Source organism: Aricia agestis, chromosome 1 (genome assembly GCF_905147365.1).
Source record: "Aricia agestis chromosome 1, ilAriAges1.1, whole genome shotgun sequence".
Taxonomy (NCBI): Eukaryota; Metazoa; Arthropoda; class Insecta; order Lepidoptera; family Lycaenidae; genus Aricia; species Aricia agestis.
In genome coordinates, this window is record NC_056406.1 from 21,323,562 (window position 1) to 21,341,186 (window position 17,625).

A 17,625-nucleotide genomic window follows, 5' to 3' on the forward strand; every position below is an offset into this window, starting at 1 on the left:
TCGACATAATTGACAAAGTACTTTTCTCGGCAGCAAATTGCGAACGCTTGTTTGTTACTCGGCGCCACGTTACTGGGAGGCACGGCCTACGCCGTCAGCGAAAAGCAGCAGCGGAGCTCCTTTCAAGAGACAAAGGGAAGCCTACGAGATAAGCTCACGATCGAGCAGCAAAGTAAAGAACAGGTAAGTTCGCCAGTGACCAGTGACGGATTAACCCTTAATCAAATTAAGCAATTGCCTAGGGCATCACGTCTGAGGGGGCACCAGTAGGATAAAAAACATCCGTCTTTATGGCATCATATCCCACTCTCTCTGTCACTGCCAGTGACGAGTAAAGACAGAGCTTATTAAAAAGTTTCGAAGCTTCGTACCTTGTAGAGAATGTAAAAACGGTCCACGTCAAATTATTGTTATTGCAGGAGAGGCTACTTCTGTCCGTCCTCCCGGAGCATGTCGCCGTACAGATGCGGAGTGATCTGGGTCTCATCGATACGCAGTTTAAGAAGATTTATATGTCCCGCCACGAAAACGTCAGGTCAGTAAATTCTAATATCACGTCATATAAAATGCCTGATGTCGTTATGAGAGCAATTGCCTTTTTGATGACGGCTATGGAATTTCTGTAATGTCTGTTTGCTACGACATAATATATTTTAATAAAGGTTAAATATTACAGATGCTTTAAATAATGAACTATCGTTAAAATTACATATCATTTTAGGTTGGTCATATTTTTATTTTTTTATTTAGTTATTTACCAAATAAAGCATATACAATTTTAAAAACTTAACATAAATAGCATTTAAAAACCAATGAGGTTTGTAAGTACAAATGCTGCGATAGTCTTATTCGCAGTTGTGGTTATATTATGAAATAACACAAATACAACACATATGTATTCTTATGTACTCTATAAAGGCAGTAGGGAGTAGGGACTAAAACTCCACATTCTAAAAAGATCGTTCTACTCTTCGATCACTAATATACTCATTGTTATATACGTAGGGCTCAGGATGTTGTCTTTTAACAACCTGCATCGTCCTTAAATTTCCCGGTTTTTAAACGAGACGCGTTTCCTCAAGATTTAGAAATTTATTTTTCAAGCGCTCTATAAATATTTGCTTTCGCAGACTAGACCGCGCTGAGGAAAGCAGTGCCTGCAGCGAAGTATAATGTTGCTGTTTGTAAGCACAGCGCATCTTATATCTTTAAACGAGCAATTCTTGTATATATATAATTGGAATCTCGGAATCGGCTCCAACGATTTTCATGAAATTTAGTATAGGTATAGGGGGTTTCGGGGGCGATAAATCGATCTAGCTAGGAATTATTTTTAGAAAATGTCGTTTTATTCGTATTTTATCCAATACCGAGCAAAGCTCGGTCAAGTAGTTAGTTAATAATAATTTGCCATAATATAGATATGAGATTGTATACTATTATGTTGCCTTCAATGATAAAAATACTCTACTCACCCGGCAAATGTTGTTTTGCCTCTTATTATTTTGCCGGTAAGCATACACAATTTCATTAATGGTCCAGCCGATTTGGAGGAGTTTGGCAACAAACACCGAGACACGAATACATTACAATTATTAACGATGCTATTATAATATTTTATGAATCAAAATTAACTTGCCTTCATTACACTGATCACCCATGTGTCGATAAAAAATAATGGTTATAAGTTCAATATCGTAACTTGCGTGTTAAGAATAATTATAACTAATTAGTATAATATTAATTACATCAAATGCTTCGTCCAAGGTAGGCGGTGATTTTCTGATAAGATAGGAAAGTAAGCGGTAAGCCTACTCGTAGTAATAATAATAATAATAGCTCCCACACCGGTTTCGGTGACGATGGCCGGTTTCATTGAAACCAGGCCAGCTACGCAGGAGTAATTTTATAGTGTCCAGTGTGTGCGCAATACACAAGAGCACTCTCTATTCCTTTGCTCTCATAACCCAGTGGGACGGCAGACCGACACGACCGGCGAGAGATCAGGCGCAGGACCGACTTTTTACATGCCCATCCGACGCATGGATCATCTTACTTGTCAGACAATCAGGTGATCAGCCTGCATTGTCCTAACCAAACTTGGAAATAACATGTTTCCAACGCGGGAATCGAACCCACGACCTCCGAGTCAAGAGCCGCGCTCTGTACCACTAGACCACGGAGGCGTCCAGTCCAGAGCCCTAGAACAATTTTTTTTATTACCATCAAGCTAATTTTTTGTGAGTAGTTTCATTTTGATAAGACGAACAACAATTTTATTTGCGAAAAATCTTGAAAGTGGTAGCTAATAGAAATAGAAAGGATTTCATACTTTGACTTGATGGTCCTAAAAATATGGATTGTTCTATTTGTAGGACAATATTAATCTTAAATTATATTATAACTATTAACATTGCTATTAACCTACCAATATAGGGTAAATGACTATTAGATTGGATAGTACTAGTCATTGGAAAAAGCACAAAAACACCATATTTATTAATGTTGCTTTAAAAACTGACTGTTTTTCTTTAAAACCAGGCGTTTTTTTACTTTAAAAACAGGAAATTTTTAAAGCAACATTAATAAATATTGTGTTTTTGTGCTTTTTCCAATGACTGGTACTGTCCAATCTACTAGTCATTAACCTTACAAAAAATCAGCTTGTTAGGGTTCCGTTTTAGGGTTCAGTAGTCAACCAAGGGTACAGTAAGCACCACGGAGCTGGTAAGCACAGAATGAAAACAGGACTTTGTGTAACTACACTCTACATTCTATAATATTAATTATTATTGTTAGGCATACTTATCATATTTTTATAGTAAAAAAACTCTATTCCCTACAAAGCATAGATAGTAGAACCATTATAGAACTTACTTCAGTAGAGTTACGTTTATTGATATTGCGAGCTTTCGGAATCAAATTTACTACCGAATCAGAAGGCCTACTACGGAAATGTTTGGAGACTCAAACAATCAGACGAGAACATAAACCTATAAATATATTAAGTCTATGGACGAGAATGCCGCGTCCTGCTCTAATAACGTCATTTTACGTTTGTTAGGCTGGTATAAATAGTCAGTACTCAAGATGCATCTCGGTCTCAAGACACGGTTCAGACTCTGTTATTGGTTGGCTGTCAAAATTTGAACCAATAACAGAGCCTGAACCGTGTCTTGAGACCGAGATGCATCTTGAGTACTGACTATTTATACCGGCCTTAGAGGAGGACGCGGCATTCTCGTCCGATTGTTTGAGTCTCAAAACAGTTTCATGGTACAATTCCAGCTCCGGCCTACGTCTGTATATGTATCTGGCCAGATATATCACATGAAAAAGTAGATAAAATTACAAAGTTTGTTAAAATTATAAGGGAAAAAATGAGTAATGGTCCTTATACTATAGCTATAATAAAATGTTAGTTATCTAGTTCTTCCACTCACGTCTTTATTTCTCTATCGCCGAGGATCAATCTAAAGCTCGGAAAATATATTTTACAATGGATGTAACTTGTTTACTCCAGTCTTTTCTTTAGTTGAGGATAGAACATAAAGTGGTTGTCTACTGTGGAAAGACTCTTAACCGACAGCGAAGCCAAAAGGAAGGGATAATGGTTTTGGCAGTCTGTGTATGAATGTATGTATGTGCATACAAGTGAGGTTTCAGCCTACAGATTAGTGATGATGCCGTCGAACATCCAGGGGCGTCTTTCCCTAAGGTGCAATGTGTGCGGTGCATACGGGCGCCGTGGTCCTAGGGGCGCCGAGCGCCGCTCGCACACGGCGCGCGCCCGCGCTGGCCGGCCGCCACGGCCCACGCTTTATTGACCAACGTAAAAAGAACTCCAGCTTGCAAACATGTTTGTGTAATATCCGAAGCACTTCTTATATTTGTAGAATTACAGCAAAGCAAGGTAGGTATATATATCTATAAATATATAATACTAGCGACCCGCCCCGGCTTCGCACGGGTATAAAATATATTATAGCCTATGTCACTGAAATAATAACAGCCCTCTTTTTTGTCGGGGGTTAAAAATCAGCCAAGTGCGAGTCGGACTCGCGTACGAATTAATATTATTTTGTTTTTAGTATTTGTTATCTAAGCGGCAACAGATATACACAATAATAATATGTGAAAATTTCTGAAGTCTGTCTATAGCGGTTCTTGAGATAAAGCCTGGCGACAGACAGACAGACGGATAGACGGACAGACAACGAAGTCTTAGTAATAGGGTCCCGTTTTTACCCTTTGGGTACGGAACCCTAAAAATGATTAAAATCGATTCAGTAGTTTTGATTTTAAATAATTTATATTCACTACTACCCGTGGCCAACCCATGTTTGTTAAAATGGTATGTATCGAGGAAATAAAAGGCTTTATTATTATTATTTATTATTATTACTACCCGTGGCCCGCATTGGTCGGTACTGCCGCAAAAGCTACGTCCCGCAATTTTTAAATCTTCGAAAATATTAATTTAAAATTTAAATCATAATATTATGTTGTAGAGGGCCATATTTAATAATCTTACATCTTTAAACGAGCAATTCTTGTATATATATATAATTGGAATCTCTCCAATCGGACCAATCGGAGGCTCCAACCAACGATTTTCATGAAATTTAGTATATAGGGGGTTTCGGGGGCGATAAATCGATCTAGCTAGGAATCATTGCTAGAAAATGTTATTTTCTAGAAATGATTCCGATCTTGATCTGTCAAGTTAATTGATGGATAGCCTTATCAGAAAGTGGTGAAACAAGCTCTAAGCCTACTTAATAAAAATGACGTTTACTTAAACTGACAAAATATCTGACAAGATATGTTGTGGATGGCCTATCCGACACTTATCGGGAAGTGGTGAAACAGCCCCTTAGTATTTTCACATTGTTGTGTTTTGTCAACAGTATACTGTACGCGGATATCGTCGGGTTCACAGCTATATCCTCCACATATTCGGCACAAGACCTCGTTGCCATACTGAATGAGCTATTCGCACGATTCGATCGGTTGGCTGAGGTAAGTTCACCGTGGAAGGGTCTTCTTATTGAAACAAAACAAATAAATGCATCTCGTCGACGGGTACTATAAATACAATATTGTTAGTGTCAACTGTCAAATATCGTAACGCTATTTACAGTTTAGTATAGCTTGTTGTGAACTAATCCTAATGTAACGACAAACATTGGTATCATGGATTGAATGCTTAAATGACAACATTTTTCAGAAATATCAACAACTGAGAATAAAAATTCTCGGCGATTGCTACTACTGCATAAGCGGCGCGCCCGTAGAGCGGCCGGACCACGCCGTACTCTGTGTTCTGATGGGGCTGTCTATGGTTAAGGCGATCAAGTAAGTAAATTAATATATATTAAAACAGAAAGTAACTCCATAGACAATAAACATACTTTTTAATTTTTTCACTTTTTTGACAAACTTTATAGTAAGTTTGTCAAGAAGTGAAGAAATTAAAACGTGGCAACATGATGGCAACATCGCGATCGTAGTGTCATCCCTTTTTTTAACCGACTTCCAAAAAGGAGGAGGTTATATGTTCGGCTGTGGAGATTTTTTTTTATTTTTTTTTTTGTATGTTCTTAGATTGATTTGAAAGGGATGACACTACGATGATGCCACTTCACTTCACTTTTAATTTCTTATAAATGTGCCAGTGTGTATGTCTTGTCTGTATCCTTTTCATGCTTAAAATTACTAAACTGATTTGGAAAATGGATTGATGGATGATGGATGATGAAATCATGATGAAATCTTGTATGAATGTGAATTTCGGAAGAGATATATTATTTATTGATATATTTTATACATTTATTATAATATTTATGTAAAATACTTTTTAACCGACTTCCAAAAAGGAGGAGGTTATATGTTCGTCTGTTTATATATATATATATATATATATATATATATATATATACATATATATATATATATATATATATATATATATATATATATATATATATATATATATATATATATATATATATATATATATATATATATATATATATATATATATATCTTAATATATATATTTCTTGTGTGCGTGTGTATGTGACTGAACTCCTCCTAAACGACTGGACCAATTTTGATGAAATTTTTTGTGTGTGTTCGTGGAGATTCGAGAATGGTTTAGATTTACAGTTTGGTCTACTGGAAAATGTTTTTTCAATTAATTTCTTATTTATAAGGAGTTGTTGATTTTGGAATGTTTTACATTAGATCCGGCGGACGGCGCTATCATCGCATTCTATTTCAATTTTAGTTTGTCCTGACAGATGGTGCTACGATTAATTTGAAAAAAATTTTGTTATTCAATTCATGTGCTGATTAAAATATTAAATAAATAACACATAGGCTACAATTTTAACCGACTTTCAAAATGGGGGAGGTGTTATGTTCGTTTTCTTATATTCAACGATTACTCCGCCGTTTGTTAACCGATTTTCAAAATTTTTCTTTTGGTATATAGGGTATCATCCCAATTTGGTATTATATTCAGAAAAGTGGTGATCTGATGAAGGATCCATAAGTAATCGAGGGAACTCCTCAAAACTTATAGGGAAACATATGGTGACTTCGGTTTCGTGAGAAGTATTCTAAGCATATGCTACCAACAAGTAAGATTTTGCACCGAGATATACCTGGTATACCGTGGTTCGGAAGGTGCTGAGAGAATTCCTGATTCTTTATAGATACAAGTTTGGGAGTTTCGGCGTTGTTTTAAGAACAGAAAGCATATGCTACTATGCAAATTACATTCTTCATCATCATCATCATCACTACCATATTATACCATTTCATAGTCTTTTAGATCGAGACTCGAGTTTGTCAAGCGATAATTAAAAAAAATCTATATCTACCTAATATTATAAACCTGAAGAGTATGTTTGCTTGAACGCGTCAATCAGAAACTACAGGTCCGATTTAAAAACTTATCTCAGTGTTAGATAGATCATTTATCGAGTAAGACTCATCATTTATCGAGAAGGTTATATTATATTATTACTCTAAGACTAATACGACAGAAGAAACTCAGGAAAATGTGGGAAAAACGGGGGAAATATTTTTTATGGGAAAATGTACCTACGGATTCTGTAAAATTTCTAATTTACCTACGCGGGCGAAGCCGCGCGGGACATCTAGTATATATATATATATATATATATATATTTTTTTTTTTGTATGTTCAACCATAACTTCGCCGTTTCTGGACCGACTTTCATGATTCTTTTGTTGTTGTATAGGTTTGAATTCGAGGTTGGTACCATGTTCACAAAAGTGGTGATCTGATGATGGGATCCATGAGGAATCGAGGGGACTCCTTGAAATTTGTATGGAAACATATAGTGATTTCAATTTTTTCTGAAGCATTTGAGGTAAATGCTACCAAAAACTAAGATTTCGCACCAGGTTATACCCTGGATCCAAAGGTACCGAACAGAACTTTTGAATCCTTATATAAAGGTGCGGGGATTTCGGCGTTGCTTAAACAACTGAAAGCATAAGCCAACACATCAATTTGATTGATCATCATCATCATTATACCATGGGTCATCACTCATCACATTATAACCCAATGATTGGTACTTTTCGTGATATTTTGCATCGAAGCAGATGTTTTTGATGATTACTTCGCTGTTGGGCCGAATTTCAAAATTATTGTGTTGTTGTATAAGATATAATCTTAATTTTGTATAACAATTACGAAAGCGGTGAGCTGATGATGGCATCTATGAGCAATCGAGGGAAATCCTTGAAATTTATCAAAACACTCATAGTGGTTAAAATGTTGTTTCTAGTAACTTAAGCATAATATGTTACGAATAAGAGGTATTTCATACGAAGGTGTCTCTTGGTCCAAAGGCACTGAACAGAACTCCTGAACCTTTAAAGATAAAAGCTTGGAAATTGCAGCATCGCTTAGATAACTGCAAGCAGTACTGACCATTATAAATGTTTTATTTTGTCAAAACTACTTTTAGTCTAAGAAAATTAGTTTCAAAATCGTCGATCAGACCAAATAATTCATGTAGTTTTGAAAGTTGGTACAGTTATTCCTAAAGGTGTCCAGATGAATATATACTAAAAGTCCCCGAGGAAGGGACACGAGCCGGCGGTGGGGGAGGGGGGGAAAGGTCTCTTTTTAAAGGTTTTTGCTTGTGACTCGAAAATTATTTATAATATCTCTTTAGTGACTTCTACATTAATTATCTACATTAAATTTCCAAACATATTAAATTTCCTATAAATTACGTCAAAACATTTTTACTGTACGATCATTACTTTAGGAAATACAGAGTATTAAAAGGATTTTCAAATTCTAAATTTAAAATTGTACAATAAGATGAACTTTATTAACATAACCACTCTCAATTTCTATTAGCAAAGTTTAACATCATAAGGGACGCTAACAGAATTTGAGATGACCTAAATAGTAATCTTGGCGGATCCTATTTTCCTTGATCCGTCGACGCTAGAATGGTACAAACGCTTAAATAAATAATTTTGATAGACCGTACTTAGATATATTTAAAGAAATTAATTAACGTAAGATAAAAAAACTTAATTTTCATAAGAATAATTTTAGAAAGTTAATTGGCATTCAGTTATTTCATTAGTAAGAAATAATAATATCCTAATTAATTATTTTTACACGAGCAAGCATTTTTAACGGTGCAGTGCCGAAGCAAAATTATTCTAATCCTTTTCGTTGCTTAAAATACTTGGAGCAGTTAGAACCGATCAATAATGATATTATATTGATGATATCTATTATCTATATAATATTAAGTACATAGTAACATCAACGTGGACCTTTATTAATATAGTTTAACGTTATATAAATTAGTAATAACGTTTTCTTGGATACACGTACAAAGAAGTAGGTACCATCGAGGAAATTGATTTCTAGGCAGTTGACACTTGACAGTCCAACGTCATTCGGTCGGATCATGTCAATTTGTGATCTGTCGGTTGGATTTGGTACGTAACGCGACCAAACTACGTAGGTCCCCCATCTGCCTAGGAATCAACTTCTCTGATAGTACAAACAATTTGAGATAATACTAATCTTAACCAATCCAGAATTTATATATGTCACTAGATGACTTCGTCAACTTTTCAAATAATATATACCCTGGGCCCTGGACTTCCACGTATATTTTAAGACCATAATTACCAAATCGTTTCAGCCGATCTCGAGTTTCAGTGTGACTAACAAAATTTAAAATAATTTTTATATAGATTATAAAAATATAATATTACTAGCTTTGCTATATAAACTATTTCGCTCATAATATTATTTTATTGAAGTGACTAAATAAGTACGGCACAATGGCAACATCCATCGCTATCCCGTCGCACAAACAATGGTCGCCGTCGCAGTCTTGAGTTGTAATAATTTACTATTATTTATTTAACAAATGCACTTATCAATCTAAAAACTAGCCAGCAGCTGATTCTCAGAATTACTGAATATGCATATAAAATTTAGTAAAAATCAGTAAACCCGTTCGGAGGAGTACGGTGACTAACATTGTGACACGAGAATTTTATATATAAGATGTATTATTAATAGAAAATAATAAAATGGTAAACCGAGGAATAAAACAGGACCAAGGTGAGAATATGAACATAAATTACAGACAGCGCGCTAAAGCGCTGCGAATTAGGACATTGTTGCATTTATGCAAAGATTTCTGTACTACTTAACATTTTTTATTCCTTCCGAGTGTAAAACTGTTCAGTTGTACGCTACGTCGTCTATCATATGAAAACATTCACTCTTTCAAAATGAAAGTACTGTTGAGGCCGCTACGGCAGACCCTTTAGGCAAGACGTTTTTTATCGCTTCTTTATAGAATCGCTAAAATGGAATTGATGATAATGTGAATTTGACGTTCGACTCGTCTACTGTCCATTCCATATATTTTAGATTTTTTAGATTTTTGCGATAAAGAAAAAGTCTTGGAAAAGGGCTCTGGGTGATTCACGATTTCCGTTCGATTCCGATTCGGAAACTTTACTGAAAGGTCATTGGTTTATGCATAGCGCGGCGAACGTTTATTGGATGTCGCGTGTCCGAATCCGAGTCCAATACCGCATTTTGAATCCGGCCTTATCTTTTGAATATCCGCCAGGTACGTCCAGAAGACGACGAACTCGCCGGTGGACATGCGCGTGGGCATCCATACGGGCGCGGTGCTGGCGGGCGTGCTCGGCCAGCGGCAGTGGCAGTTCGACGTCTACTCCCGCGACGTCGAGCTCGCCAATAAGATGGAGAGCAGCGGCATGGCCGGGTCAGTAGCATTTGTAGACGGGCCCACATACTTTTCCACGTCCAGCCCTACTAGACAAGTGGCAAGCGCTTATCGTAAACGCCAATAAAATGTATGCGATTTGACATAAGTCATCGCTTCGCTAGCGAATACTAATGTCAAATCCCATACGTTTTGTGGCGTTGGTTTTGGCGTTTACGATAAGCGCTTGCCACTTGTCTACAGGGCCACTTGCCACTTATCTTTTCAGAATCGAACGCGGTGGTTACCGCTACCAGCGATAGTGGCAGTTCGATAAAACGGAGAGCAGTGGAATGGCAGGATTAGTACCTAGTAGCATTTTTAGATGGGCATAGGCTCACCATTAGTCAGTCACGTATTAATAATAAACTAAATCTGGCATGCTGTATACTATATAGCTTTCGGACTAAACGTTTTACCATATTTTTAAATAAATAATGTAAATGAATCTATAATTAGAGACAAAATAATAAATTAGCCTGCCGCGCGTTCCTATGCACCAATGTAGGTCAGAAGTCAGCGTTACCGAACTACAAAAGCTCTTTAATATGCAACAAAATTTTTAGAAGGATAATAGGACGGACAGACAGACAGACATAACGAATCTATAAGTTCCGTTTTTTGCCATTTGGCTACGGAACCCTAAAAATGTACCACACGCAATATTAATGAAACGAAATTTCTGGACATGCTTCTCGTAGTAATTTTAACAGACATTTACTCAGTTTTTGCTTGTATTACCAATAGAGTGTGTCATATCAGATCATTATTTATTTAAGAAAATTAATACTAGTCTGACCCATGTCCCACATGTGATCGTTTATTTAGGTTAAGTATTCCGATAGATATGGTTTGAGGGCTTTATCTGACGTTCTGCCCTTGAACTATTCCCCAGCCTCCGCTGCGATGCATCTTTTATAAACTGCAGGCTATAGCTAGATGGCCCATATATACATACTTCGGGACTATTCATATACTACTGCGGCGAAATATTTTTTAATTGGCCCTATGCATTGAGACTCCTCGCGTAGAGCGGTCCACCGTCCAGTGCAGCGTGAGCATTGAGCATGTCAAGTCATTTGTCAACAATATTCATGGGTTTCTGCAAGAACAGTCACGGGTATCATTGTATCATCCCAATTCCCAATACGCGTCTCACGCCCCGCTACGTTTCGCTTTGGTATGAAGTGACCCTTACTCTACTGTGGTAAATTAACATGGTGCTCGTATCGTATCCACTGACTCATTAAAATGTTTGGCTTGTACGTAACACGAGCGGCTCATTTAATTAAAAACTAATTAGGGCAATCCAATCAGTCAAGTTTTCGGAGTCACACAACAAAGGCAAGGCAAATTGCAGACTTGAGCTGCATACACGACTAATGATAAAAGACGATAAAGTTTTCAGCTCCTAATGTAGAGTCAATTTAAACTTGTCAAGCATTGATCATTAAATCTTTGGGTTTCCCAAACTTCATCTTAATCATCAAATCTACATAGAGTAGAGTTAATAATAATTTAATCGGACTTATAGTAAGAGCAGAATACGTTTTACGCGTAAGTTTTTTAGTTTTTATGGAGTTGATGCATAAAAACCATCCAGTTGTTTGCCTAAAAAATCCACGAAACATGCACATTCGCGGTGTTGCAGACGCGTCCACGTGTCGGAGGTGACACTGAGCTTCCTGAACGACGAGTTCGAGGTGGAACCCGCGTACGGCGAGAAACGCGAGGAGATGCTGCGCCAGGCCGGCATCAAGACCTACTTCATCGTGCGACAGCTGAAGCCCGTTTGTATTTTATTTTATTTTTATATACCTACTTACAGCTAGTTAAACAAGTAATTTTTGACATTACAAAAGGAGTCAAATCAAAAGTTTTTATCACGTAAAAAATTTATTGGCATTCTTTTAGTATCAAAAAAAGTTTTACAATCTTTGTAAATATACAATTTTTCATTTGCAACTTACGAGAAAAAATACTCATATTCTCTATAAGTATTTGAAAATGATGGATAACAAAAACTGCAAAACGAGTAACGAGTATCTATAACATTTTTGCAACAGGGTGGGGAAGAGAGGAACATAGGCGAGGGCGAGGCAGGCGAGTGCGGCGAGGAGGCCGATGCGCTCTCCGACCTCAAAGACGACGACGAGGAGTCCGTGAGTGCACTCCGGCCCCTGGCCCCCGGCCCCTGGCCTCCGCGGCCCCTGCCCCCGCGGGCGCTTGCCCCGCGGCCCCTGCCCGCACCCGGCCCCCGGCTGATTCACGGCGAAACTTCAGATATAGGACACTAGGCCACCAGTACACGCCGTGCAACTCGTAGATCTCATTTATTCTTTTGGATCTTTTATAGATTTAATCATGTCCGCCGATTCAATATTGGAACGTTCTTAAAAGTATAAATTAAGTCGATTTTTATATCTAACTGTTGTAACGTTGCAGTAAGCTTCGACTTTACTGCAGCTAGCGACATATAATTACATAAATCGCGTTGGGGCGGTAATAGCTTTGCGGGTCTCGAATGTCGATTAGTAAATTAATCTCTGTTTGATTACTAGTTAATTGCTTCTACTGTAAGTACGACAATACAAAATCAATGGGTATTTGTCGTATCGAGACGTATTTAATTAAACTTTTATTGCCCTCCGGCAAATGTATGAGGTCACGGGTGTGCCAATCATTATAAGTGAATTAGATTTTTATTCGCACTATGGACTATAAACACGCATTCTGCAATCTGCACATAAAAGATTTTATATCGAAGACAAATTCGCGGGGCTACGTCCCATAAATGCTACCACACGCATCATCATCATCATTCGTCACGACATCACCGCAAATAACTCGTTTATGACTTTTATGAAGTGTTTTTACATAAAGTTAATGCTGTTTTAGTACAACTGGGTACTTAGACGACTGGCAATAAAGATATTTTTGATAGTGATGGAAATCAAATATATGTAGGGGATTTAACGTCAAGGCTTCGAGGGCGTCATGTTACATAGTGATCAGTGACACTACAGAAAAAAATCAAGATAGAATGGCGACCCGCGTCCGTTGCTAAGGAATCGCTCGTGTCAATTTTTTCTTTGCTTTTAGTTAAAACAAATAACTTACCCGTGGCAAGAAATACCTCCTTTTGACTGATTCACTTTCGTACTTCTGTTTTTACAATTAGAAACTGCACAATGAGGCATTTTTGCATAACCGCTCCAGTGTAATCAAGTCGAGACGTGCGCGCTGACTGAATGAACTTCAAATGAATCTTGCACGACAGAGCAAGATTGAAACACGCGTACTCCACCCGCTTAGCCGTTCTATCTTGATTTACTTTTGTGAGTGACACTTTACGTCCCGTAAATCCTAAACATTTATGATTTCTAACTTTGCTGTCGAAATCCGGGAGTTGACAGTATGTTTAAAAATTTTAAATAATTATGAAATTTTATAGATTTATTGATAAAAACTTTAAATCAATACAAATAACGAAAAAATAATTATTGATTTATTTTATTTTACATTGAAAAAAATTGTATTTATTAACTGTAAGTCACGTGATTGGAAACGCTAATCAAACAAAATTGACAGTTGTTAGGTTAAACACTTACTCACTTTTGCTCTGTCTACGGTTGTATTGTTTCATGAACGATGACGTCACACGTGATCACGACCATAATGCCGCGTTTTTGTGACATATTTTGAATTCAGTATTTAAAATAATTTTTATCTCATTTTAACCCTTCAGTAAGTGCCAAAATCTTTGCAAAAATGTAGGGTACGTGATTTGCAAAAAAAAAATGGCACCCGGCCTACCCTCTTTGTACAAATAATGTAATAACCTTACATCTAATCCATATTTTATGTTTGTGTGAAAAATATTATAATATATGTTAAATTTTCTATCTATCAAGCCATCATAATATAGTATTTAGTCAGATGTGATATTTGTCTCACCACTGTAAACTTTGAAATCTATATTTCTAACTATTTCGCAACAAATATATTAATACATTATTATAATCTCAATAACACAGAGCTATACAAACTGTTTATGTAAACAATTCCTTGAAATAACATAACTTGTTATCAATAAACAGATAAGAGATAAGAGTAATAAAAACCGGTTTTGGTATTATACACAAGCAAACTTCGTCCTTAGTGCCATACAAATAAAGTTCAAAATGGCCGCGGCCGGCAAAAAGCCGTTATAAATAGGTAATTTTTATCTTGATTATTTTACTAAAACGATACTATTATATACTATTACTAGGATCTAAATCGTTTTGTACACGATAATATACGCTTTTAACGTCAATTATTTACAAAAATATTAAACAAATCGCGTTCAAATTACATAAATAAAAACCAAATTTTCTCGTGTAAACTAGAAGTTATTACGATGTAAGTATTTATTCCAAATGATTATCTAAAACTATTTATAAATTATAATTAATAAATTAAACTATTTTACTACTTACATTCGTTAAATCCATCAATAATATCAAACAAACAACACAACATGGCAGAACACACACGAAAAATTCACGATTTTCAAATGACTGACAAATATTCGTCGACCACAGATTGTATAATATTTTGCATTCAGAATGTGGCAAATTTATCGTAGATCATAACTAACCAAACTTCTTCATACAAAAGTAGTCTCTAAGTCGACGAAATACGTAATTCAATCGAACGAAAGAGCGCGGCCACATCCGGCCGCTTGGGTGTAGACGGAATGGCTGCAGTATAATCTGTGGCGGCCGGATCCGGCCGCTTGGGGATTAAAAGGGGCATAATAATGAATAAAATATTAATTTACAGGTATTATTATTAACAACTGAAGCGCTTAAAACTATTTTTAAAAAGTTGTCAACTCCCGGATTGTCGTGTTCAAGTAGTCCGAGTATACATAAACTTTAATGATATTTGGATTGGACATTTAAATACTATTTGCTCTATTAACAGGTGCTATCACCGTTGGACGAGGGAAAAAACAATGAAGAAGCTAAAATATACAACATGCTAAAAGAAGAGCTTGTCAACAGGGATGATGACAAGTAAGTAAATTGGTTTACTGGACATCCAAATGAAACTTTTGAAATAGTTATATAATTATGTGATAAAATTTTGCGAAGATTTGAAATTAAAAGCACATTTTAATACGACCTTTACAAGCCTAATAACTAATTAATTAAATTTGTATATTGCATTGCCTTTAATCAATTAATTGCCCTAGAAAGTACATATTATAATCTAATTTGTACTAGACCTACGCATGCTTGTTTCAAAGACTTCTATCAGAGTTTAAATAGAAGTCTTTGGCTTGTTTATATAAATTTAACATTTTTAAAGTAAAGCATCGGTCATCACCGCGTTTCTCACGATTATTCTGAAAAAAACATGTGAAGAAAGACATTTAAGGGTGCATCTTATAACCCTTAAGGTTTTTTTTTATGAAATACGGGGGACAAACGAGCAAACGGGTCACCTGATGGACACTCGCAGCATCAGAAGAGCTGCAGGTGGGTTGCCAACCTTTTAAGAGGGAATAGGATAATAGAGGAGGGTAGGTATGGGAAAGGAAGGGAATAGGGGAGGGTAGAGAAGGGGATTGGGCCTCCTGTAAACTCACTCATTAGGCGAAACACAGCGCAAGCGCTGTTTCACGACGGTTTTCTGTGAGAACGTGGTATTTCTCCGGTCGAGCCGGCCCATTCGTGCCGAAGCACGGCTCTCCCACGTATTACTTTCCTTACTTATGCCTTGCTTTCCCATTAAAATACTATGTCTAGGTCCGAGGATATTTATGGAATTTTAGGAGGGTAGCTATGCGGTATTAGGTTTGTAACTTTGTTGATATTGAATTTGCGCGGCATCGCATCAACTCCCGGCCGCGGGCTCGCGCACGTACATAGATATTTGCAGTGGCGGCCTCACCCATTGCGAGGTCCCGGGCGGCCGGCCGTCCACCGCTGCCGACACCGCGGGGACCTCAACACCAAAAATTCAAATGAAATGCTACTTCATGACATTTTGTTTGACGCGAGGCCCCTGCAAGAGCGAGGCCCCGGGCTATTGCCCTGTTCGCCACCCCCTAAGGCCGCCACTGGATAATTGAAATTGGAACAAACTTTTAGGGAGCTCGCGGACGCGACGACACTGTGCCTGACGTTCAAAGAGAACGGCGCCGAGGACGCGTTCAAGCACCGGTCTGACCCGTGCCCGCTGGCCGGCGTGCTGCCGCCGCTGCTGCTGCTGCCGGCACACCTGGCGCTCGCGGTGTTCGCGGTGCCGCCCGCCGCGCCGCTCCACGGCGTATACCTCGCGCTGCTCGTGGAAACCGCCTTCCTCAACATCGTCTACTATGCCTGCTACAGATACACCAGCTATAAGGTGAGTACCATCGAGGAAATTGATTCCTAGGCAGTTGACAAACCATGACGTCATTTGGTCGGATCATGTTAATTCAATGTTAATTATGATCTGTCGGCTGGGTTTGACGTAACGCGACTTCAGTACAATCAGAGTAGACAGAATTATAGAGTATACCGACTTAGAACTGTTGAAATTTTTAAATTTGACGTATTATGACGAAAATCGTCGCTAGGGTTGTTAACTTGGTACCTACGAATTTAAAACTTTGACATATTCGCTGGACGTGTTCCTCTTTGGTCGTATTGTTGTTTGTGTTTTGGCACATGCGATTAAAATTGTCAGAATCCAATTTTGAAATATTTATTTTAAATATTTAAAAATAAATTATATCAGCTAGCGCGAGGCACATTCCGTTCATAATCCTAGTGAAACCCGACGAATTTGACAGATATTGAAACCTGTCCGTTTCTTTGCAGTCGAACTACTGGTTCTTATGTCTATTGTGGTACAATGTTAAAGAATAGGGGGCTTAGCCGACACGTTTTCTTTATCGCTTCTTTATAGGATTGCCGATCAAAATGTTCCACACATTGACAGACATGAGTCGAATGTCGACTAAATAATATCGAACGCTTAAGAGGATTCCACACCGCCATTTTTTCCATACAAACGTTGTCCCCTGTTTCCTCCCTGGATAATGCTAGTAGAGTTATAATTTTTTTCCTGAATATCTACGGCCACTAATACAATGTCCCTATGTTTTCTTTTTTTTCATAATTTAATTATTAAATAAGATATGAACGTTCAAAAACCCAAAAAAATGACCAGATTTTCCACTGTGTTCAAACGTCCAGAAAACAGATTTGGATAGATTATACAAAAAAAGCAAAACATAGGAACACAGCTCAAGCCTTTT

General features: G+C 37.3%; 1 protein-coding gene across 2 annotated transcripts in view; it reads left to right on the top strand.

The window, feature by feature from the left end:
- Positions 1–17,625, top strand: part of LOC121729059 (adenylate cyclase type 3) — a 37,326-nt gene that overhangs the window by 4,534 nt on the left and 15,167 nt on the right. For both annotated transcript variants that reach the window (XM_042117450.1, XM_042117457.1), the window contains exons 3-11: positions 34–183; positions 420–535; positions 4,911–5,022; positions 5,231–5,358; positions 10,170–10,328; positions 11,980–12,118; positions 12,395–12,490; positions 15,300–15,391; positions 16,472–16,727. In XM_042117450.1, the coding sequence (XP_041973384.1) occupies positions 34–183; positions 420–535; positions 4,911–5,022; positions 5,231–5,358; positions 10,170–10,328; positions 11,980–12,118; positions 12,395–12,490; positions 15,300–15,391; positions 16,472–16,727 (1,248 nt within the window). The remainder of the gene's footprint in view (positions 1–33; positions 184–419; positions 536–4,910; positions 5,023–5,230; positions 5,359–10,169; positions 10,329–11,979; positions 12,119–12,394; positions 12,491–15,299; positions 15,392–16,471; positions 16,728–17,625) is intronic.